This window comes from Myotis yumanensis, unplaced genomic scaffold (genome assembly GCF_028538775.1).
Source record: "Myotis yumanensis isolate MYYU_CA2020_CCGP unplaced genomic scaffold, mMyoYum1.0.hap1 SCAF_7, whole genome shotgun sequence".
Taxonomy (NCBI): Eukaryota; Metazoa; Chordata; class Mammalia; order Chiroptera; family Vespertilionidae; genus Myotis; species Myotis yumanensis.
The window spans coordinates 34,055,252-34,078,132 of NW_027223758.1; the positions used below are offsets into that span (position 1 = coordinate 34,055,252).

Sequence of the window (22,881 nt, forward strand, 5' to 3'; positions counted from 1 at the left end):
TTTATTGATTTCACAGTAGAAGGGAGAGGGAGAGAGAGATAGAAACATCAGTGATGAGAGAGAATCATTGATCGGCTGTTTCCTGCATGCCCCACACTGGGGATTGAGCCCGCAACCCAGGCATGTGCCCTGACCAGAAATTGAACCATGATCTCCCGGTTCATAGGTTGACACTTAACCACTGAGCCACGGAGGTCAGGCCATTTTATACCCTCTTTATTGTTCTAGTCCAGCCGTCGCCAACCTTTCGGACCTCACGGACCATCGGTTGGCAACTGCTGTTCTAGTCTACCTAGATCTTGAGGTCTCAATTTTTCTGTTGTGTCTGCTGAAAACCCTCCCTAGCTTTGGTGGTTCATTTCTTCTTTAAAAATTTTGACTTAATGCTTATCACCTGTGGGATTTATTTTTACCCGTCTTATGGTAGAGGTGTCCTAAGGAAGTTTTGCATTTCTGTTGAACCAACCCATTGGTTTCCTTAGTGCCATACCTGTTCTTAGACTAATTTCTTGGATTGGGGTTCCTGGACCTCTTGGATGGAGTGATTTTGGAACCCATACCTGTAGCATGGAGTTTCAGTTTCTCCAAGGTGACTCTTTCACCTCTGACTTCTCTTGGAATTCATGTTATTTCTGTGTAGTTCTTTGTATCTTTTGGTATTTTATGGATCTAACTCATTTTCAGTTTCTTGTCTGTTAGTCTTTTGTAGGCATTAAAACACATGTCCCAAGCCCTAAGACCTGTATCTGATTTTAGTAGCCCTGAGAGTTACTTGGGTTAGAGTAGCTTCGTTGTTTCTAGCATCAGGGAATATTTCTTTCTTGCTTTTGGGCTTGCCTGTGTGTATGTGTTATATTTTGCATAGCTTTTCCATGTATTTGGGTTGGAAAATGAATGCTTTTGTGTCAGGCCTGTATATTCACTGGAAGATGTGTGACAAATTGCTCATATGTAGTTACATCCTGTAAATTAGGTGTAACTCACTAAAACACAAGTTTCTGAGTTCTGCCAGGATTCATGTGATACTGGTAATGCAGTGGTGGTATTGCTGAGATGGTTTCATTTTGTCTAGATAGCATGTGTTAGGCTGAAGGGCTATGTCAGTTTACATCACTAATGGGTTTACAGCTTGATTGATCAGAGTGCCTTTGATTGCCTTGTGTTATCATCAATTCTTATCAGAAGGAATCATTGCAGTGGCCACTACTGTTCTTTGAGAAGTTTTGCTATATCTTTTTGTCTTAGCTATAACTTTATTTTGTTGTTTTGGTGGTTGCTTTAGTGTTTATTATATAGATACTTAACTTATCACAGTCTACCTTCAAGTAATATTATACCGCTGTTATAAGAACCTTACAGCAGTAGTAAGGCATTTGTGTGCCTGAAAAATTATCTTCAATCTTATTTTTAAAAATATTAAAAAATGTTTTTATTGATTTCAAAGAGAGAGGAAAGAGAGAAACATCCATGATGAGAGAGAATCATAGATCGGTTGCCTTCTGCATGCCTCCTACTGAGGATCGAGTCCACAACCCGGACATGTGCCCTGACCAGGAATAGAGCCCTGACCTCCTGGTTCATGGGTCGATGCTCAACCACTGAGCTACACTGCCTGGGCAAATTATCTTCTATTTTAAAAGATATTTTCACTTGATACAGAATTCCAGGATGACTGTGTTTTCTTTCTGTACTTTAAAAATTCCCTTCACCTTATGTCTGTGGCTTGCATTATTTCTGATTCGACCGCTGTTGTTACTTTGTTTGTTTATTTTAATATATTTTTTAAATTTATAGGAGGAAAGGAGAGGGAGAGAGAGAGAGAGAAACATCAATGATGAGAGAGAATCACTGATTGGCTGCCTCCTGGATGGCCCTTACTGGGGATCAAGCCCACAGCCCTTGACTGGAATCGAACCTGGGACCCTTCAGTCCGCAGGCCGACGCTCTATCCACTGAGCCAACCCAGCTAGGGCTTGACCTCTGTTGTTATTTTAATCTTTGTTCCTTCCTCTGTGAGTAATATATCTTTTCTACCTTCTTTTGTTTAATTTTAATATTTTCTTTTTACCACTGCCTTCTAGCAGTTTCATTAGGATGTGGTTTACTTCATGTTTCTTGTGCCTGAGTTTTATTAAACTTCTTAGGTCAAATTTGGTAGATATATAGTCATTATTTCTTCAAAAATTGTTCTATAGCTCCCCTTCCTCGTTGGGGACTGTAATTACATACCAGTATATATTTGGCCACTTGAAGTTGTCCCTCAATTTACAAATGAGCTGTTCATATTTTTTTCAGTCTTTTCATTATCTTTCTTTTTGGGTAGTTTCTACTGGTTAACCTTCATGTCATTAACTTTTTTTCCTGCTATAGTTTTTATTCCTAGAAGTTCTAGTTGGGTATTTTTAATTTCTTACATGTTGAACACATGAAATATAGTTATAATAACTTCAATTCTTATTTTACCATTTATCATTTTTTTAGTCTGTTTCTACTTTTTAATTTTTCTTGTCATTATGGGTCCAATTTCCCTGCTTCTATGCATTCTTTTTTTGTTGTTGTTGGGGGTTTTTTAAAAATATATATTTTATTGATTTTTTACAGAGAGGAAGGGAGAGAGATAGAGAGTTAGAAACATCGATGAGAGAGAAATATTGAGAGAGAAACATTGATCAGCCGCCTCCTGCACACCTCCTACTGGGGATGTGCCCGCAACCAAGGTACATGCCCTTGACCGGAATCGAACCTGGGACCTTTCGGTCCGCAGGCCGATGCTCTATCCACTGAGCCAAACCGGTTATGGCTTCTATGCATTCTTAATAATTTTTGATTTGTCGACAGACACTGAGAATTAAATTTTGGGTTCTGGGAATATTTTTGTATTCATGTCTATTTTTGAGCTTTGTTCTGGAATGTGAGTAAAGTTACTTGGGAATGTATCCTTTTGAGTCTTTCTTTTAAGCTGTGTTAAGTGGTGTTTATCCTTTCTATGTTTATTTTTGTAAAGCTATACATGTTTTCTTATTTCCTTTTCTTTCTTTTACACAAATAGCTTAGATATGTTCTTTCCTTTTATTTTAATTTAATGCTAATTAGAGTTGTTTTTTTTACAGTTCTTTCATTCTTACTCGGGCAGTAATTACCTGTGGCCTGATTGTTGCATTGGTCTCTTAATTAGTGTTCTTATTTTTATACTCTTTCCATTAGTGACTGCTGTCAGATGATTCTAAAGCACATCTCTGATCATGTCACTGCATTGTTTTTCACTACCTACGGCAGTGGTATTCAGGTATTTTTTTTGTTTTATTCCCCTAGTGGTAATAAAAAAAATTTTGAGTTCACATCCTCAGTGTGTGTGTGTACATACATACACATACATATGTACACGTTTATTTTATTTAAATTTTTTACTTAACATTTTAAAAATATCTTTTTATTGATTTCAGAGAGGAAGGGAGAGGGAGAAAGAGAGATAGAAACATCAATGATGAGAGAGAATCATTTGATTGGCTGACCCCTGCACACCCTCTACTGGGGATCAAGCCCACAACCCAGGCCTGTGCCCTTGACCAGAACCGAACCCGGGACCCTTCAGTCTGCAGGCTGAAGCTCTATCCACTGAGCCAAACCAGCTAGGGCTTATTTTTGTTTTTTAACTTTTGCATCAAAGCAAGCAAGAATTTATTGACCATAGAAGCACACTCAGGATAGTGAAGCAAGGAAGGGCTTAGCATAGAAGAAGCAACAGGAGAGCTTAGGCTGGGCTGCTTTGGCTCGCTGGGAAGTCAGAGAAAAGGGGGCCTTGTAGATATGTTCAGGGTGTTAGCCCAGGACAAACTGCTGCTGCTGCCCATTGCTTCCCTGTAGCTTGTCTCATGGGGTCCCTTAGAGTTTAGGAGATGTGTGCCCATGGAAGAAGAAGTGGGGGAAGAGAAGTGCCCAGGTGTGCTTCCCAGCAGGAGAGTGCACCTATGCACATGTTTATTTATACACTAAAGGCCCTATGCACGAAATTCGTGCATGGGGCTGGGCCCTCACAACTGTGATGGCTGCCTCGGCCCTTGCAGTCCCGCTTTGTCTGGAAGGATGTCCAGTCTAATTAGCATATTATGCCTTTATTATTATAGACTAGAGGCCTGGTGCACGAAATTTGTGCACTGGGAGGCGGGGTCCCTCAGCCCAGCCTGCACCCTCTCCAGTCTGGGACCCCTCAGGGGATGTCCGACTGCCTCTCGCAATCCAGGACCGCTGGCTCCTAACTGCTCACCTGGCTGATCGCCCCTAACCACCTCTGCCTGCCTGATTGCCCCTAACTGCTCCACTGCTGGCCTGAACGCCCCTAACCACCTTTGGCTCGGCCCCACACCCGGGACCCAGGATTCCTTCCTCCAGCCAGCTGCTGGTGTCCGGGACCCGGGCCGGCCACAGGCGCTGGTGCCCAGGGCCGCAGGCAGGCTTCTCCCTCTCCCAGGCTGCAGCCACAGCCGCTGGCATCCGGGACTGTGGGTAGGCAGCTTTGCCCTGGCCCGGTTTTGTCAGGAAGGACGTCTGGTCTAATTAGCATATTACCCTTTTATTAGTATAGATTATATATACATCTAGATGTAAGTTAGCTATATTCTTTTATAATATGTCCATTGTGAAGTACACCCTAAAGTGGAAATTTAAAAGTATATATTTTTAAAGTATATTTTTATTGATTTCAGAGAGGAAGGGAGAGGAAGAGAGAGAGAAAAACATCAATGATGAGAGAGAATCATTGATTGGCTGCTTCCTGCATGCCCCACACTGTGGATCTAGCCGTGACCTCCTGGTTAATAGGTTGACACTCAACCACTGAGCCATGCCAGCTGGGTGAAATGGTAAAAGCATTTTAAAATTATGCTATATTTTAAAAATAATTAGTTAATATTAGAGTGAAATTAGTAAATGATAGAAGATATATTATGTTTCAACTAGTTTTTTTTGTTAATCCTCACCCGAGGATGTTTTTCCATTGATTTTTAGAGAGATTGGAAGGGAGGGGAAGAGAGAGAGAGAAACATTGATGTGAGAGAGACACATCGATTGGTTGCCTTCTGCACATATCTTGACCAGGGCCGGGGATCAAGCCTGCTGCTGAGGTATGTGCCCTTGACCCTAATCAAACCTGGGACCCTTCAGTCCGCAGGCCAATGCTCCATCCACTGAGTCATACAGCTAGGGCTCAACTAGTTTATCTAATTTTTAATGCTTTTGGCTAACTTTTCAGGCATGATTTTCTCATTATTGATCTTGTTTTTATTATATACTAGAGGCCTGGTGTACGAATTCGTGCACGGGTGGGGTCTGGCCGGCCCCGCCCCCTAGTTGGTTGAAATCCTGGTCAAGGGGACAATTTGCATATTAGCCTTTTGTTATGTAGAATGCTTGGTGTAAAAATGTCAGCTCTGCTGTTTTCTTAGTGTCTCTTGTATTTCCATTATCAGTATTATTTCCAAACTGTCTTTTCATTATGGTAATGTTTTTAAGCCTAGTTAAAACTAGATGAAATCTGTTAATCCACCTAATTAGACATAAAGAACATGCTGAAAATAAGTGAATTTAAGAATACTGAAATATGATGTAGGAATTGTGGAAGGGCAGCAGCGTCAAACCATCTACACTAATAAAAGAGAAAAATGGTAATTAGCGTACGACCACTACCCTTTTCATTGGCTAATCAGTGAGTATATGCAAATTAACTGTCAGCCAAGATGGCGGCCGGCAGCCAGGCAGCTGGAAGCGAACATGAGGCTTGCTTGCTGCGGACTCCATCGTTTCCCGCCTCACTTGCTGGCCTCTGAGCTGGCAGTTTGAAACTTTGTAACAAATATAGCCAGCCGGGATCTCAGAGCTGGAGTTATACATTGTTTCGATTATAAAACGCAAACAAACCAGCGGAAGCCTCAGAGCTAGAGCCAGAGCTAAAGCTGGCCCAGAATAAAATAAAAAAAAGAGAAAAAAAAGGAGCGGTTGGGAGCTTCCGTCAACAACCACCAGCCTGAAAACAGCCCTCAGCCCCTCACCCAGACTGGCCAGGCACCCCAGTGGGGACCCCCACCCTGAAGGGGGTGTGACCAGCTGCAAATAGCCATCATCCCCTCACCCAGGCTGGCCAGGCACCCCAGTGGGGACCCCCACCCTGATCCAGGACACCCTTCAGGGCAAACCAGCCGGCCCCCACCCGTGCACCAGGCCTCTATCCTATATAGTAAAAGGGTAATATGCCTCCCAGCACCGGGATCAGCGGAGCCGCGAGGCCTCCTGTCACCGGATCAGCATGACAAGGGGCAGCGCCCAAACCCCCTGATCGCCCTGCGGCTCTGTGTGTGACGGGGGGGGGGGGGGGGGGGGGGAGCACAACCTCCCTATCTGCCCTGCTCTGTGTGTGACAGGGTGTGGCTCCCCAACACCACCCCCCCACCCCCCCCACAGGCCCTTCTCTGTGTGTGACAGGGTAGAGCCATAACCTCCCCATCGGCCCTGCCCTGAGTGTGACAGTGGCGGTGCCCCAACCCCCTGATCGGCCCTGCTCTGTGGGTGATAGAGGGCGGTGCCCCAACCCCCTGATCAGCCCTACTCTGTGCGTGACAGGGGGGAGCTCCTCAACCCCCTCATCGGCCCTGCTCTGTGCATGACAGGGGGCAGCGCCCAACCCCCCTGGTTGGCCCTGCTCTGTGCGTGACAGGGGGTGGTGTCCCAACCCCCTGATTGGCCCTGCTCTGTGCATGACAGGTGGTGGCGCCACAACCTCCCCATCGACCCTGCCTTGAGTGTGACAGGGGACGGTGCCCCAACCCCCCAATCGGCCCCACCCTGAGTTTGACTGAGGGTAGCATCGCAACCTCCCGATCCGCCCTGCTCTGTGCATGACAGGGGGCGGCGCCCCAAGTCCCCAATCGGCCCTGCTCTGAGCCTAACCAGGGGCTGCACCTAGGGATTGGGCCTGCCCTCTGCCACCCAGAAGCAGGCCTAAGCCAGCAGGTCATTATCTCCCGAGGGGTCCCAGACTGCGAGAGGGCACAGGCCCGGCTGAGGGACCCCCCTCTCCCCCCCACCGAGTGCACAAATTTTTGTGTACCAGGCCTCTAGTATAGTAAATGGTTGAAACTTAATTTCTTGTTTTATTTTTAGATTAGAAATTTGTGTGTATACATTTCATTTTGGCAATTGCTGGCCCCATTTATAGAAACCTGCCTGATCTTGAGCCTCTTCTGATTATTCTGGATGGCTAAGTATTTTATGTGTTTTGTATCAGTTAGCTTTTGCAGTGGAACAAACCATTCCATAACTTGGTGCTTAAAACAACAATTGTATGTTTAACTCTCAGTTCCTTGGGTTGAATGGGCATTTTTTTCTGGTCTGGCCTGACTTAGATTATTCGAGATGATCTGTGCTGGGCTCTCATAACTCTGGTCAGCTGGAGGGATGCCTTCAGGCTGGATGTGTTAGGCAGAATTTTAAGGTGATCCCTAATACCCGGGCCTTTCTATAATCTCTCTTGCATGGGATGAGAACTAAAATTTGCTTTTACCAATAGGACATGGCAAAAGTGAAGAGATTTAGCAAATGTGCTTAAGGTCAGATGTACTTAAATTAGCCCAAAGAAATTGAGTTGGCTTGGCCCAATTAGGCAAGCCCTTTAAAAGAGGACCTGAAAGTCAGATAGAGGAAGTGAGCAGTTCCGCTGGCTTTGAAGAAGCAAGCTGCTATATCATGAGAGTGCCACATGGTAAGAACTGCAGTGATCCCTGAGTGTAGGCCCCAGTTGACAGCCAGCAAGAAAGTGACCTTAGTCTTACAACCACAAGACATTGTTTTCTGCCAATAAGCATGTGACCTTGGCAAAGGAAACTGAGCTCCATAAAAAGAACTCAGTTGACTACTTGATGTGAACCTTCTGAGCCCCTGAGGAGAGTATCTAGCCAAACCACCCCCAGACCCTCACCCCTGGAAACTTGAGATAATAAATGTGTGTTGTTTTAAGCCCCTAAACTTGTGGTAATTTGATATATAACTATAGAAAACTATTAATACTGACTATAATTTTATCCTTTCCAGAATGTAGTATAAATAAAAATTATATAATGTTACCCTTTGAGATTATTTTTTTCACGGGAGTAATACCTTTGAGATCTATCCAGGTTGTGTATCTACACTATTTCTTTTTATTGTTGAGCAGTATTCCATTTTATAGGCACAGGTTGTTTAGCCATTCTTCCATTGAAGAACATTTGGGTTGTTTGTTATCAGTTTGGGACTATCCAAATAAAATTTGCATGCAGGTTTTAGTGGGAAAATATTTCATTTCTCTATACATTAGTATTTAATTTTGGGGGAAGCTATTGTAAGTGGTATTGTGCTTTTAATTTTGTTTTCTAATTGTTGATTGTTTGGTTATTTTAATATACAGTGGTATTTAGAAGCCAAGATCTAGGTTCTAGATGTGTGTGTTGGGCTGTTGCTGAGCCCAGTTCCTCTTAGTGGGAAGAGACTAAGAAATATTTGGATATATTTACATACATACATGCATTTACATCTATATTTATGTCTAGTTTTATCTAACTAAATATGGTAACAATCATGAGTTTACACCAGTGCCAAATTCTAATGCAAGTCCAGAGGGTTCGTTCTAGTTTTCTCCCTTTCCATATTTGTAACTTACTTGTTTAATCCTCACACCTTCTTAAATAACTAATCTCTTTTTCCATCGCTGTTGCTGGCCCTCCCTCACAAAGAATCCTCATTGGCTGGCTCCCCATGGATGGTTGCCTCACCTGCTCAAGCTCTGATCCTCCACACCAGTTTGCCCTCTCATATACTGTATGCCATCCTCACTCAACTTGGGCTTTGATGCTCTGCCCCTTGTCATTTTTTTAAAAATATATATTTTATTGATTTTTTACAGAGAGAAAGGGATAGGGATAGAGAGTTAGAAACATCAATGAGAGAGAAACATCGATCAGCTGCCTCCTGCACAGTCCCTACTGGGTATGTGCCCGCAACCAAGGTACATGCCCTTGACCAGAATCGAACCTGGGACCCTTGAGTCCGCAGGCTGACGCTCTATCCACTGAGCCAAACCGGTTAGGGCCCCTTGTCATTTTTTTGTTTGGACATTTCATCTTTCTTGAGCTCTAACTCTCACATGTCACTCTCATATGTGGATATTTTCTGTGTCCCACTCAGGCTGATACTCTACTCTAGATCACTGGGGATGCTATTCTCCTCCCAATGGAAGGAAAGATTAATTTGGGGAAGAAAATGGCAGCTCTTCACTTTAAAAAAAAAAAAAATAGTTTTTTTTTGTTTTTTTGTTTTGAGTTTGTTGAAATTTTTCTTTAATGCACTGTGGTTCAAATATATGTATTATAAACAATTTCTCCTACCCTGTTAGCTACTTTTTCATTTCTATTAAGGAGTCTTTGATTAGAACTGTTCAATTTTGAGAAAGCCCATTTTATCAAACTAAAAAATATATAGTTTATGTTTTTAGAAATATTTTAGAAGCTTTCTATTTCTGGCTCCTATATTTACATTTGTGGTTCACCTTTAATTTTTGTGTGTAGTTTGAGGTAATGTTCAGGTTTGTGTTTTTGTTTATCTAGTTCCAGCATTATTTGTGGAAATGGTTTTCCTTTCCCCATTGAATAGCCTTGGTACCTTTGTCCAAAGTCAGTTGATTGTATTTGTGTGGCTGTGTTTAGGTCTTTAATCAAGTAGTGCTAGTGGTGTGAGTCTTCTAACTCTCTTCTTCCTTTTCAAGATTGTTTTTACTGTTCAAGACCCTTTATATTTTCATATAAAATTTAAAATCAGCTTGCCACTTTTTTAACAGAACAGTGCCTATTGGGGTTTTGATTGAGGTTGTGTTGAATCTATAGATCATTTTTGGGAGACCTAATCTTAACATTGATTTTTCTAATTTATGAGCATGGTACACATCTCTTCATTTATTTAGGTCTTCTTTACTTTTTCTGAGCGGTATTTTATAGTTTCCTAAGTATTTTAAATTTTTGATTCTATTGTAAGTAGAAATGGTTTTTCAGCTTTAGCATATATATAGTTGATTTTAAAAAACTCACATTTTTATTTAATTTCTGACATCACATTTGCTTTATCATTCTCTTTTCCCTACATATTATTTGGAAATTCTTTCATAATCCTCAGGCAGTTATCAAAATCAGAAAATTAACATTGATAAAGTAGTAGTACTGCTTGCTATCTAATCTGGATACTTTAGTCAAAATTTCCTATTATTTTATATATTATTTTATAGTAATTAAATGAGATTTTGGTGAGGAGCCATCCAATTCTGGATCATATGGTATTTTTTTGTCAAGTTTCTTTCATTTGTTTTTTTCCAGGTTTTAAAACTTTATTTACATATTTAAAAATTACGCATTTCAATAATCAAAATGATTTTAACAAAAAATAAATGGCATTCTGATTAACACTGCATTTTACAGCCTACAAGACACCTTGGACCATCTGGTTTTTACTGTAGATTTCAACTGTTGTCCCACCTAGCTTCTTCCTTCACCAACATGCAAGTTCTTTTCTTTCTCTGACAGCCGGACAGGCTCATTTCTTTTTTTTATTATTATTTTTAAAATATATTTTTATTGATTTCAGAGAGGAAAGGAGAGAGATAGAAACATCAGTGATGAGAGCGAATCACTAATTGGCTGCCTCCTGCACTGGGGATCAAGCCCGCAACCCGGGTATGTGCCCTGACCGGGAATTGAACCATGATTTCCTGGTTCTTAGATTCACACTCAACCACTGAGCCACGCCGATAGTACCAGGTCATATCTTTTAATCTGGAAAAGTTCCCACAAATTTTTTGTGACCTTAATATTATTTATTTTTCAGTTACAGTTGACATACCATATTGTTTCTTAAAAAGTTTACCAGTTTGGGTTTCTTTGATTTTTAAAACAAATACATTTTTTTATTTTAGAGAGAGAGGAAGGGAGAGGGAAAGAAACATCGATTGGTTGCCTTCTGCACACCCCCTACTGGGGATCAAGCCTACAACCAGAGCATGTGCCCTGATCAGGAATTGAACTGGTGATCTTTTTGGGACGATGCTCAACCAACTGAGCAACACTGGCTAGAGCTGATTTTTTTTTTAAACAAAGGTTTTTAAATAATTATTTTTATTGATTTTAGAGAAACAGCAATTTGTTGTTTCACCCATTTATCCATTGGTTGATTCTTTTTTCTTTCTTTTTTTTATTCTTTATTGTTGAAAGTTTTACATGGCTCCTTTTTTCCCCATTGCATTGGTTAATTCTTGTATGTCCCCTGACTGGGGATCTAACATGCAACCTTGGCTCATTGGGACGATGCTCTAACCAACTGAGCCTAACTATCCAGGGCCTGATGTTTTTTTCATTATCAGATTCAAGTAGTACATTTTTGACAGGAATATTTCAGAAGTGATGTTTTTTCTCAGTGTATTTTATCAGGAGACAAATAAATGATTTGTTTGATTTCTGATCATGATAACTTCAGTCATTTGGTTAGGATGGTCTGTCGTGTTTCTGCACTAGAAATAAAATTATCTTGTGAGATATAGATAGTCTTGTCAAACTTGCATTCACTAGTTTTAGTGATGAATGATTCTTTCCTGAAACAACCATTATTACTGTGATGGTGGTCAAGTGGTACTTTTTAAAATTCCACCATTCATATGACATTTATTAATTGGCATTCAACTGTAAGGAAGAGCCTTCCTTCCTCCCACATTTGTTTATTCATTATGGCTTCCTATTTTATTGTTGAATTATCTGTTCCTATCATTTTTAACTTTAATGCACAGATTGTACAGTGTTGCCCAGTAGGACTCCCTTCACTCTAGTTTTTGTGTCCTTCTAATATGTCCTAAACATTTTTTACTTATTTGCTTTCTGGCCCAGTAAGATGTCGGCATAGCTTGTATATTCACAAGCTAAGCTGTTTCCCAGGGAGCTCTGGGTCCTTTTAGTTAAGAACAGTATACATGTACACATCTATGTTTATTTCTGTATTTGTCTCTCTTTACATATGTTGGTTCATACTGATACCTTCAATTCCAGTCTTTTATTACAGGGTTCAGCGGTTCTCAACCTGTGGGTCGTGAACAATGAAAATACATCCTGCATATCAGATATTTACATTACGATTCATAACAGTAGCAAAATTATAGTTATGAAGTAGTAATGAAAATAATTTTATGGTTGGGGGTCACCACAACATGAGGAACTGTATTAAAGGGTCGCGGCATTAGGAAGGTTGAGAACCACTAGCTTTACCCCTTTATGTAGTAATTTGCTACTCAAAACTGAGAAATTTGCCTCCCATTATCTACTGTAAGTATACTTATTTGCTCAGTTCTAGAATAAACATTTTTAAAGTTTATTTTATTATTATTCTTTTTATTAATCTTTACCCAAGGGTATTTTTCCATTGATTTTTTAGAGAGAGTGGAAGGGAGAGGGAGAGAGAGAGAGAAACATCAATGTGAGAAAGACACACCGACTGGTTGCCTCCTTCACGTACTCCGACCAGGGCTGGGGAACATGCAACCAAGTTATGTGCCCATGACCGCAATCGAACCCATGAACCTTCAGTCTTCGGGCCAACGCTCTATCCACTGAGTCAAACCGGCTAGGGCTATGTTCTATATCATTTTTTTTTTTTAATCCTCACCTGAGGTTAGTTTTTTTCCCATTGATTTTTAGAGAGTGGAAGAGAGAGGGGAAAGACAGGGAGAAGTATTGATGTGAGAGAAACACATTGATTGGTTGCCTCCTTACGAGCCCTGACCAGGGAGGAGCCTGCAACCCGAGGTAAGAGCCCTTGACCAGAACCAAACCAGGACCCTTCAGTCTGCAGGCTGATGCTCTATCCACTGAGCCAAACCAGCTAGGGCTATGTTCTATACCTTGATGTGTGTTTGTCAAAACCTATCAGATAGTCTACTTAAGATTTATGCATTTCATTCTATGTAAATTATACCTCAATTTTTAAGAATGAGGGAGAGGACAGGACACAAGGAGTATACATTGATCTAAGGCAGTGATGGCGAACCTATGACCCGCATGTCAGAGGTGACACGCGAACTCATTTTTTTGGTTGATTTTTGTTAAATGGCATTTAAATATAAAAAATATATAAGTCTTTGTTTTACTATGGTTGCAAATATCAAAAATCTACTGGTGAAGATGTTATAAAGATGGTTGAAATGACAACAAAGGATTTAGAATATTACATAAATTTAGTTGATGTAGCAGTTGTAGGGTTTGAGAGGATTCACTCCAGTTTTGAAAGAAGTTCTGTGGGTTAAATGCTATCAAATAGCATTGCATGCTGCAGAGAAATTGTTCATGAAAGGAGAATCAGTCGATGCTGCAAACTTCATTGTTGTCTTAAGAAATTGCCACAGCTACCCCACCTTCAGCAACCACCACCCTAGTCATAACATCCTCCATTAGCAAAAAAGATTATGACTCACTGAAGACTTAGATGATGGTTAGCATTTTTTAGCAATAAAATGCTTTGTAATTAAGGTAGATTTTTAGAGAGTGGAGGGGAAGGAGGGAGGCGGGAGAGAGGGAGAGAGAAAGAAAAACATCAGAGTGACACATCGATTGGCTGCCTCCTGTATGTGCTGCGGCTAGAGCTGGGGATTGAACCTGCAACCCCGGTATGTGTCCCTGATGGGAATCGAACCCAAGACCCTTTTGGTTGCCGGGCTGATGTTCTAACCACTGAGAACACTAGCCAGGGCACATTGTGTTTTTAGAGATAATGCTATTGTACACTTAATAGACTACAGTATAGTGTGAACATACTTTCATATCATTTGGAAAACAAAAAATTTATGTTACTTTTTATTGCGATGGTCTAGAACCGAACCCACAATATTTCTGAGGTATGCCTGTAAACACTTTTCTAAATACTACTCAGATCAAGACATCTAACATGGCCAGGAGCCACCGTGTACCCCTTCTTAATTACAACATCCTTCATTCCCCTGACTTCATAGAAGTTATTTTCCTGCTTTTCTTTTTTTAAAATATTTTTTAATTGATTTCCGAGAGGAAGGGAAAGGGAGGAAGAGATAGAAACATTAATGATGAGAGAGAATCATCAATCGGCTGCCTCCTGCATGCCCCACACTGGGGATTGAGCCTGCAACCTAGGCATGTGCTCTTCACTGGAATCGAACCTGGGAGCCTTCACTCCGCAAGCTGACGCTCTATCCACTGAGCCACGCCTGCTGGGCTTCTTGCTTTTCTTTATTGTTATTTACTTATATTTGCATCTCCAACACTATAGTTTAATTTTGTCTGTTTTTGAACTTTTTGCAAATGAAATAAATTACAGTATGCATTCTTTTGTTCTATTTCATTTGTTTTTAAGAACCATCCATATTGTTGTGAGTAGTTCATTCATTTTTTATTTTATAACGTCCATTTATTGAGCACACTAACCATGTATTGATTCTACTGATGATGGACACTTTGGTTGTTTATAGCCCAAGTTACAGACGATGCTGCCATTAATATCTGGATGTGAATTTTGATGTGTATAAACATGTATTTCTCTAGGGAATCCAAACTGACATTGCTGAGTCATAGGATGTTTGTATTTTCAACTGTACCAGATAAATGCCAAACTGTATTCTCAAATGGTTGGATCCATTTTCAGTATAACCGTTTTACATCCACAGTAACACTACTTGGCATTGCTAAACTTTAATTTTAGCCTTTTAAGGATGCGATAATACCTCATTGTGGTTTTAATTTGCATAATTTTGTGTCTTTCTTTTATTGTTAGGTTAAGTACCTTTTAATGTGAGTGTTGGATATCCTCTTTGGTATAATGCCATATTCGCATTTTATGCCTATTTTTCTTCCGGGCTGCCCTTTTCTTACTGACTTATGGTCTAGCTACAAGATCTTTGTTGGGGTTATATGAGTTGCAGATATCTTCCCCATCTCTGTAGGTAGCTTGCCCTTTTAACTCTTAATGGTGTCTTTTAAAAAAAAATGTTTTTATTGATTTCAGAGAGAGGAGGGAAGAGGGAGGGAGAGATAGAAACATCAGTGATGAGAGAGAATCATCAATTGGCTGCCTTCTGCACGCCCCCTACTGAGGATTGAGCCCGCAATGTGTTTGGGAATTGAACCACTTGGTTCATGGGTTGATGCTCAACCACTGCGCCATACCAGCAGGGCATTAATGGTGTCTTTTGATGAACAAAGGATCTTAATTTAGTTCACTTGATTAATTTTCTTATTTTGAAGGATTATTCTTTTTAAGTTTATTATGCTTTAACACATTAAGTCTCAGAAATAGAAGTGTTTGGTTAGAAGGTATGTACATTTTTTAGACTTTTGGTTTACAGTTTACTTTCTCAGAGATAAATTTGTTGCATCATTCCAAGAACATGGCAGTCAATTACCATAATTACAAGCTTAATACTGAAAATATTCTTTAGCTTTTGATTCAGAGGAGCATTTCTAGCCAGTAGGGAAAAGAGATACAGATCTAAAAAGCTGGGGGGTTTTTAATTACTTTAAGTCAGCCTGATTTGGGCTTAAATTAATGAAAACAAGATAGTAGTCGAAGGAACCCATGAAATTGATGAGTTAGACTTTTGTGGATGTCCTTTATAAATTTCTGGTATATTTGTAAGAGGTAAAGTCATGATTTTACCTAACCTTCACATACTTTTATTCAAAGAAGACATCCCGTTCCAACTTATCTCTGCTCATCTTCTCTTCTCTCCAAATTCTAGTATTCATCCTAGTTTCAAGATGGAAGATAGCTCCTAATTTTTTCTTAGGAATGGGTGGAGTTTAATTCTGAGACTCTACAACAGAGCCTGCTAGAAGCAGCATTTATTAGTTGAAACTTGGAGTGGAGCACTCCTCCACACTCTTGCTTCATTTTCACTATCTTACTTTAGATCTTCATCATTTTCATTTCTGTCAGTGTGATTCTTCTTCCTCCAGACTTCCCATGCTTAACAGAATGAAATTCCTAAAACTCAAATCATTCCCCTGACTACAGAGACTCCAAAACAATCAAATCTTAATCCCTCAGCACATAGTATGTTATCTGCCCTCTTGCTAGAGAGATCTCTAACCCCCTCAACATACTCAGTTCCCCATATGCCTGCTGAAATCTATAGTTTCTTTGAGTTTGAAATATTCTTCCACAGTGCTCATCTCATTATCAACTACTTCTTTCTTCCCACTGCCACCCGTCTGCTTGCTAGCTAATGTCTTTTGTTCATTTTTTAGCTAACATCTTTTCTAAAAATATCTTTATTGATTTCAGAGAGGAAGGGAGAGGGAAAGAGAGATAGAAACATCAATGATGAGAGAGAATCATTGATCGGCTGCCTCCTGTACGTCCCCCAATGGGGATCAAGCCCGCAACGCAGGCATGTGCCCTTGACCACAGTCGAACCTGGGACCCTTCAGTCTGCAGGCTGATGCTCTATCCACTGAGCCAAACCAGTTAGGTCAGCTAACATCTTTTTTTCTTTTTAAGAATTTATTTTAGTAAATTGATATGAGAGAGAGAGAGAGAGAGAAACATCAATTGGTTGCCTCCTGCATGCACTCCTGACCGGGAATCAAACCTGCCACCTTTTGGTGTAGAGGACAGTGCTCTAACCAACTAAGCCATACAGGCCAGGGCTTAGCTAACACCTTTTAAAACTTAGCTTTTTAGAAGGTTATCTCCCCGATTCTTAATTCACTTTCTGTACTCCATGCCCTCTTAAACTTAAGGACTTAGATGTCCCCTCTTCTGAGCTGCTGCATTTCTCTGTATACCTCTCTCACTGTGCTTTGGAGTATAATAGGTTTGATTTTTCTCCCCTACTCAGTTCAGCTCCTTGAGGCTAGGCCCGTTTCCTACTCCTGATATCCCACCCTGTCCCCAGAAACTAGCATTTATAGGAGTCACCCGTAAATATATATTGAATGATTGAGTGCAAAGTTTTATCTCACTTTCTTGATATATGTTTGAAAAGAACTTGCTGAGAAAGTCAGTTAGAAAGGGAAAAGCAATACATGTTTAGAAATTACTACTATGCTTGATCGATTTGTAGGGTTTTGCTCACCCAAGTTTTCCTTCCTGTCACAGAAGGATGCCCTGCAGTGGTCTCGCAATCCGGCTGCAGTGGAGGGAGAGGAGCCAGAGGACACAGCTGATGTAGAGAGCTGTGGGTCTAATGAAACCAGCACTGTGAGTGGTGAAAATGATGGTAAGTGCCCTTAACAAGGTGGGTGAAGAGCCATAAGCAGTTATTAGGTACTAACCTTTATTTCCCTCCCTTCCAGTATCACTTGATGAAACATCTTCTAATGCATCCTGTTCTACAGAATCTCAGAGTCGGCCTCTTTCCAATCCCAGGGACAGCTACAGAGCTTCCTCACAGGTAGGGAGGAGAGTTGGTGACAGGGGGATAAGAGAGGCCAGGCACAGATAGGACTGTCCATCCTGTAGTTAATTCTGAGAGTGTTTGAAGAGTGGAGAAAATCAATTTGGTCTCCACCTGTTAGTACCTTTTAAAAGTGGGCCGGAGAAAAAGTGGGTCATAGATCTGACAGCAGAGTGATTTGTTGTTGTTTTTTCTCTTTACATGGCTGGATAACCAGGGAGAAGTAGAGCATTGTGCAGAATGGGGAGAACGGGAGTCGGGGAGTTAGTGGTTTGAATTTTGGCCCTTTCACTCACTAGCTTTGGGACCTTGGGCAAATTCCTTATCTGTAAAATGGGGATAATGGTAGAGTCTTCTCAGAGTGGGTGATGCTTGGCACAGGGACTGGCACCTGGCCCAATAACAGTGCTGCTGTTAGCATTACCTGCCTGAGTTCATCGAATACAAACTCTGTTTTACAAGACGGTGAGTGGAGACATAGTGGAGAGGGACTGTGCTGTGGCCTTGCAGGTGACTCAGATTCTTTGGGTTCCTCTGGGGATATAGGCAAACAAGCAAAAGAAAAAGACTGGTGTGATGCTGCCTCGAGTTGTCCTGACTCCTCTGAAGGTAAACGGGGCCCACGTGGAATCTGCATCAGGTATGTATGAGATCTGGATTGTGGTGCCTCTTCCTCAGCGCCTGGGGCTGCCTCCCAGCGGCAGCAGTTTCTGACCTAGGTAGTGCGATGCCAGTGGAGTCAGGAGACCCTCCTCTGGCAGCAGCACTCTGTGGTGGCGAGACCTGACCTAGGTTCCAGTGCTGGGCTCTGTCGTGCCCTCCCCTTTGCCTCACAGGTGGCTGTGAAGGTCGGATGGAGTATGCAGGTGCTTTTTGTAAAAGGTGCAGTGCTGTACAAACTAAGATGGCAGTTTGGCATTCTTACGTGATATTTTAAAGCCAGCGCATGCGGTGCTGAGCTCTGACAGCCCAAGCCTGGGCCATGGAAGCACCCGGTATAGCTGGCAGCACCTCAGGGAGAGTTGGGAGAAGGAAGCTTGTCTAAGAGCCATGGGCATGGCGGGTGATACTTTTGACCAGTGGAATGATGTGCCTTCAGGGTTCTCGGGCCGCCACGCTGATGGCGAGAGTGGCAGCCCGTCCAGCAGCAGCAGCGGCTCTCTGGCCCTGGGCAGCACTTCTATTCGTGGCCAGGCCGAGGTCGCCCGGGACCCTGCCCCGCTCCTGAGAGGCTTCCGGAAGCCGGCCACAGGTGAGTGGCTTGGCACTCATTTCTTTGCCTGTAAAGGGGGCCCCTACAGGCCAAGTGACATGAGGAAGTCTACTTCTTTTACCAGTTTATCTTGGGTGGTCCTCTGTTTTTTGTTTAATTTTACCTTGCATTTTCGTTATTCCACATATAGATAGTCTCTGCTAGACTGAGAGAGAGTTCCTTGTGGGCAGAGATGGTGCCACATTGCTCCTCGTATGTCCCTGTATGGCCTAGTCTGCCTGCTTTAGTGGTCTTGCTCAGTCAGTGTCTATCTGAGTGAAAATTGCTTCTGAGCTTCTCAGTGAAGAATTCCAACGTCCATTTTCTTTCTTTGTTAACATCCTGCCATATTTGTTCTCAACATCGTAGTCTCTGTCAGATGCCCTTTTCTACAGCCCAGTCAGCATATTGAGTGGAAACCTAAGTTGAATTTGGGAGATGCAAACAAATTCAGTAGTGTGCACCTCCCATACCCAGTAGGTTTACTTACAAGGCCAATACACTGTTTGCTATTTCAGGATTTATATCTCAAAGCCCACGTGCTGGCTGTTTGTAGATGGGCCACAAGAAACCATTAAGAGTTAGCCTTGGCTTGTGAAATTAGAATAAACCATTGCCCAAGTCGGAACTAGGTCTGCTTTTTCAATTCCTCAGCAGTGCTCAGTCTAAGATTAACAGGTGTCTATTCTAAGTGATTTAAAAAAATAAATAAAAGTAACATTTGCTGAGGCTTCTGTGAGAGGTATTGACATTTTCGTGGGCTTTAAACAACCCTTAGTACCTTTCTGCATGGAGATCGTACCTCTTCGGCCCATTCACAAGAAGGCTTCTGCGGATTTTCCCATAGGATGCTAATAGATTTGCTTTTAGACAACTTCCATCATTTCACCAGCTGACTTTGTGGAACTTTTCTTCAGCTTTGGAGGGAGGGTCAGGGCCTGCCCCTGCCTGGTTTTATGGGGAAGAGTGTCCTCTTCAGGCTGTGACACAGCCTAGTACAGTCTTATGTGAGAAGATGCAGCCCAAGTGTTCTCTTGGGTTTGCTGGCAATGACAGTTACCTGGGAAGAATAATTGTAACATATAGGTTAGGGTGTACTGGGTAGTCGAGCAGATTGTGTGCCGATAAGTTCTGAGTAGCTTGGGTGCCACCAAAGTTTTCCCCTAAAGTTAGCATTTGTTTCTTCTGCTTTAAGAAGCTGAAAATGTATACATTGCTTTTTATTGCTTCAAAAATCACAGGTCAAATGAAGCGCAACAGAGGGGAAGAGGTAGATTTTGAGACACCTGGGTCCATTCTTGTCAATACCAACCTTCGGGCCCTGATAAATTCTCGGACCTTCCACGCCCTGCCATCCCACTTCCAGCAGCAGCTCCTTTTCCTCCTGCCTGAAGTGGACAGACAGGTATGGATAGGCCGCCTCTTCTGTGCTTCTCTCTGAGCGAGCTTGTGTTGTCCTTCTAAGTTTTTTATTTATCGGGTTATGTGCCTGATCCTTCTAGGTGGGGACGGATGGCCTGTTGCGTCTCAGCAGCAGTGCACTGAATAACGAGTTTTTCACCCACGCGGCTCAGAGCTGGCGGGAACGCCTGGCTGATGGTGAGTAGACGTTCTTATCTCAGATTGTTTGAGAGGTACCTGCCATGTGTGGTATCACTTGTTTCCTGATATTTAAAACCCCGTTTTTACCAATTTATCTCTTTTTCCAAGGGGTATTTAGTGTAAGGCAGGCTTTCCTCACAACACTAATAAATGTGGCAGGTGTTAATGTGCTTCATAGCTTTAGAAGATACAGGGTATTGGGGCTTTCATTGTTTTGTGTGTAAATATCCATCTGCATTGCCTCTTCATCATTAAACCTGTCAACTCCTATTCTTTCCATTAAACATGGCATTGTCTGGATGGACGGAGGAAAGTGTGCTGTTGCGTTGAGCTACAATGTTAATCTTTACCAGATGCTCTGTTTTTAGACATCACCATTGGAGTGATTGTTAGCTTCTCCTACTTTAGTTTTGTGGGGAAGGTACAAGGAGAGTGTGTTGGGAAGTCCCTGAGACCTCTTCCAAGTTTAGTGCTTGACTAGGAGGATTTTCAGCACTCAGCATAGAGTCTTCTTCATGGCTGTAGTTTATTACAGCGAAAGAATACAGAGTGAAGGACTTCAGCAAAGGTGAAGTCCAGGGAAACCAGGAGCAAGCTTTCAAGGTCCTCTCCCAGTAGAATCACACAGGACGCGCTCAGTTCCCCCAGCACCGAGCTGTGACAGCACATGTGAAATGTAGTCTACCAGGGAAGCTTGTTAAAGACTTGGTGCTCAGGGTTTTATCCAGGGCTGATCATGTAGCATGCCTATGCCTGGCACATACCCAAATTTCAGATTCCCCAAAGGAAAGCAGGTGCTCGCCATAAACCATCTTGTTTTTGCAAAAACAGTTCAGGCACAGTGAGCCATTCATATCAGTTTGGGGGTGGGAACCCTCCCCAAATCCAGGTTCCCAGATGTCAGTCAAGGGCCAACCTTGTAAGCAGCCCTTTCTAAGGATAAGCAATCAGGCCTGCTAGGTTAACTTTTTTCTGCACAGGAAGTAAGAATGGTTCTTTGGTTTGTTTTTTTTTGTTTTGTTTTGTTTTTTAATATAGTTTTTATTGATTTTTTACAGAGAGGAAGGGAGAGAGATAGAGAGTTAGAAACATCGATGAGAGAGAAACATCGATCAGCTGCCTCCTGCACATCTCCCACTGGGGATGTGCCCGCAACCCAGGTACATGCCCTTGACCGGAATCGAACCCGGGACCCCTCAGTCCGCAGGCCGACGCTCTATCCACTGAGCCAAACCGGTTTTGGCTTTGGTTTGTTTTTGTTTTGCTTTTTTGAACAACGTGTTGCTATTTGAAGACTAAGTTTCCCTTGTAACAGACATGTTAGTTTTGTCCTGAGAAGAGCATGATGTGAGAGATCCTTTGGAGGAGACGGAAACCAGTGTTGAAGATAGTGAGGGTAAAAAAAAAAAAAGACCTCTAAATCCACCAAAGTCATATGTATTTTGAAAATGGAGGAAGTAGAACTACTTTCTATAAGACACATGAATATCCTGAATGCATGTGCTCAAAAGTTTTATTTCTCTCTAGGTGAATTCACTCATGAGATGCAAGTCAGGATACGGCAGGAAATGGAGAAGGAAAAGAAGGTAGAACAATGGAAAGAAAAGTTCTTTGAGGACTACTATGGACAGAAGTAAGGCACTTGGTTGCTGTGAGTGTTGGTCTGGGATTGGGGGGGGATAAAGGCAGATGTTCTCCAAGTTGTGCATACTTTTGTGTTGAATGAGAATGTGGAGATTGCCTGCCGTGGCTCATTTAGCCTAATGCCATATGGAAGGAAGCTACCAGAGCCTATGGTTAATGTTATGCACCATTTAGATTCACTTGGTTCTGAGATATCTAATATCTGGGTGTGTCATTCATAGATAAAATAAGCATGCTTTCTCTGCCCTGTAACTGACGGTGTGAGTTTGGTTTGCAGGTTGGGTTTGGCCAGAGAAGAGTTGTTGCAGCAGAATGTGGGCCAGGAGGAGGCTGAAATCAAGAGTGACTTGCGAGTCCCAGGAGGATCAGCACGGCCACAACGTGGTCCAGCCACCCGGCAGCGAGACGGGCATTTCAAGAAACGCTCTCGGCCAGATCTCCGAACCAGAGCCAGAAGGAATCTGTACAAGAAACCGGAGCTAGAACAAGGAGGGATTGTTAAAGACACACAGTCTGTGGCACCTGACATCCCCCTCTACAAGGATGGGGAGGCTAAGACTGATTCAGCAGGGGCAGGCAGTCCCCACCTGCCTGGCACATCCTCTGCAGTGCCTGACTCTGAGGGTCCCAGATTCACAGTGGAGACGGGGGCTTCTCAGATCCAAACCGATCCTGACGACCTGGCACGGGCCTCTGCCTCTCCAGACAGAATTCCCAGCTTGCATCAGGAGACTGTTGATCAGGAACCTAGAGATCAGAAGAGGAAATCCTTTGAGGAGGCAGCCTCTGCATCCTTTCCCGAAAAGAAGCCCCGGCTTGAAGATCGTCAGTCCTTTCGTAACACAATTGAAAGTGTTCACTCCGAAAAGCCACAGCCCACCAAAGAGGAGCCCAAAGTCCCGCCCATCCGGGT

The 22,881-nt window shown here is 42.3% G+C and overlaps 1 protein-coding gene across 1 annotated transcript in view; it reads left to right on the forward strand.

The window, feature by feature from the left end:
- The window catches only part of ASXL1 (ASXL transcriptional regulator 1), a 63,233-nt gene that overhangs the window by 34,859 nt on the left and 5,493 nt on the right, over positions 1-22,881 (forward strand). Inside the window, exons 5-12 of the mRNA XM_070420132.1 lie at positions 17,173-17,293; positions 17,370-17,467; positions 18,017-18,110; positions 18,570-18,722; positions 19,964-20,127; positions 20,225-20,321; positions 21,852-21,957; positions 22,246-22,879. Of these exons, the coding sequence (XP_070276233.1) occupies positions 17,173-17,293; positions 17,370-17,467; positions 18,017-18,110; positions 18,570-18,722; positions 19,964-20,127; positions 20,225-20,321; positions 21,852-21,957; positions 22,246-22,879 (1,467 nt within the window). The remainder of the gene's footprint in view (positions 1-17,172; positions 17,294-17,369; positions 17,468-18,016; positions 18,111-18,569; positions 18,723-19,963; positions 20,128-20,224; positions 20,322-21,851; positions 21,958-22,245; positions 22,880-22,881) is intronic.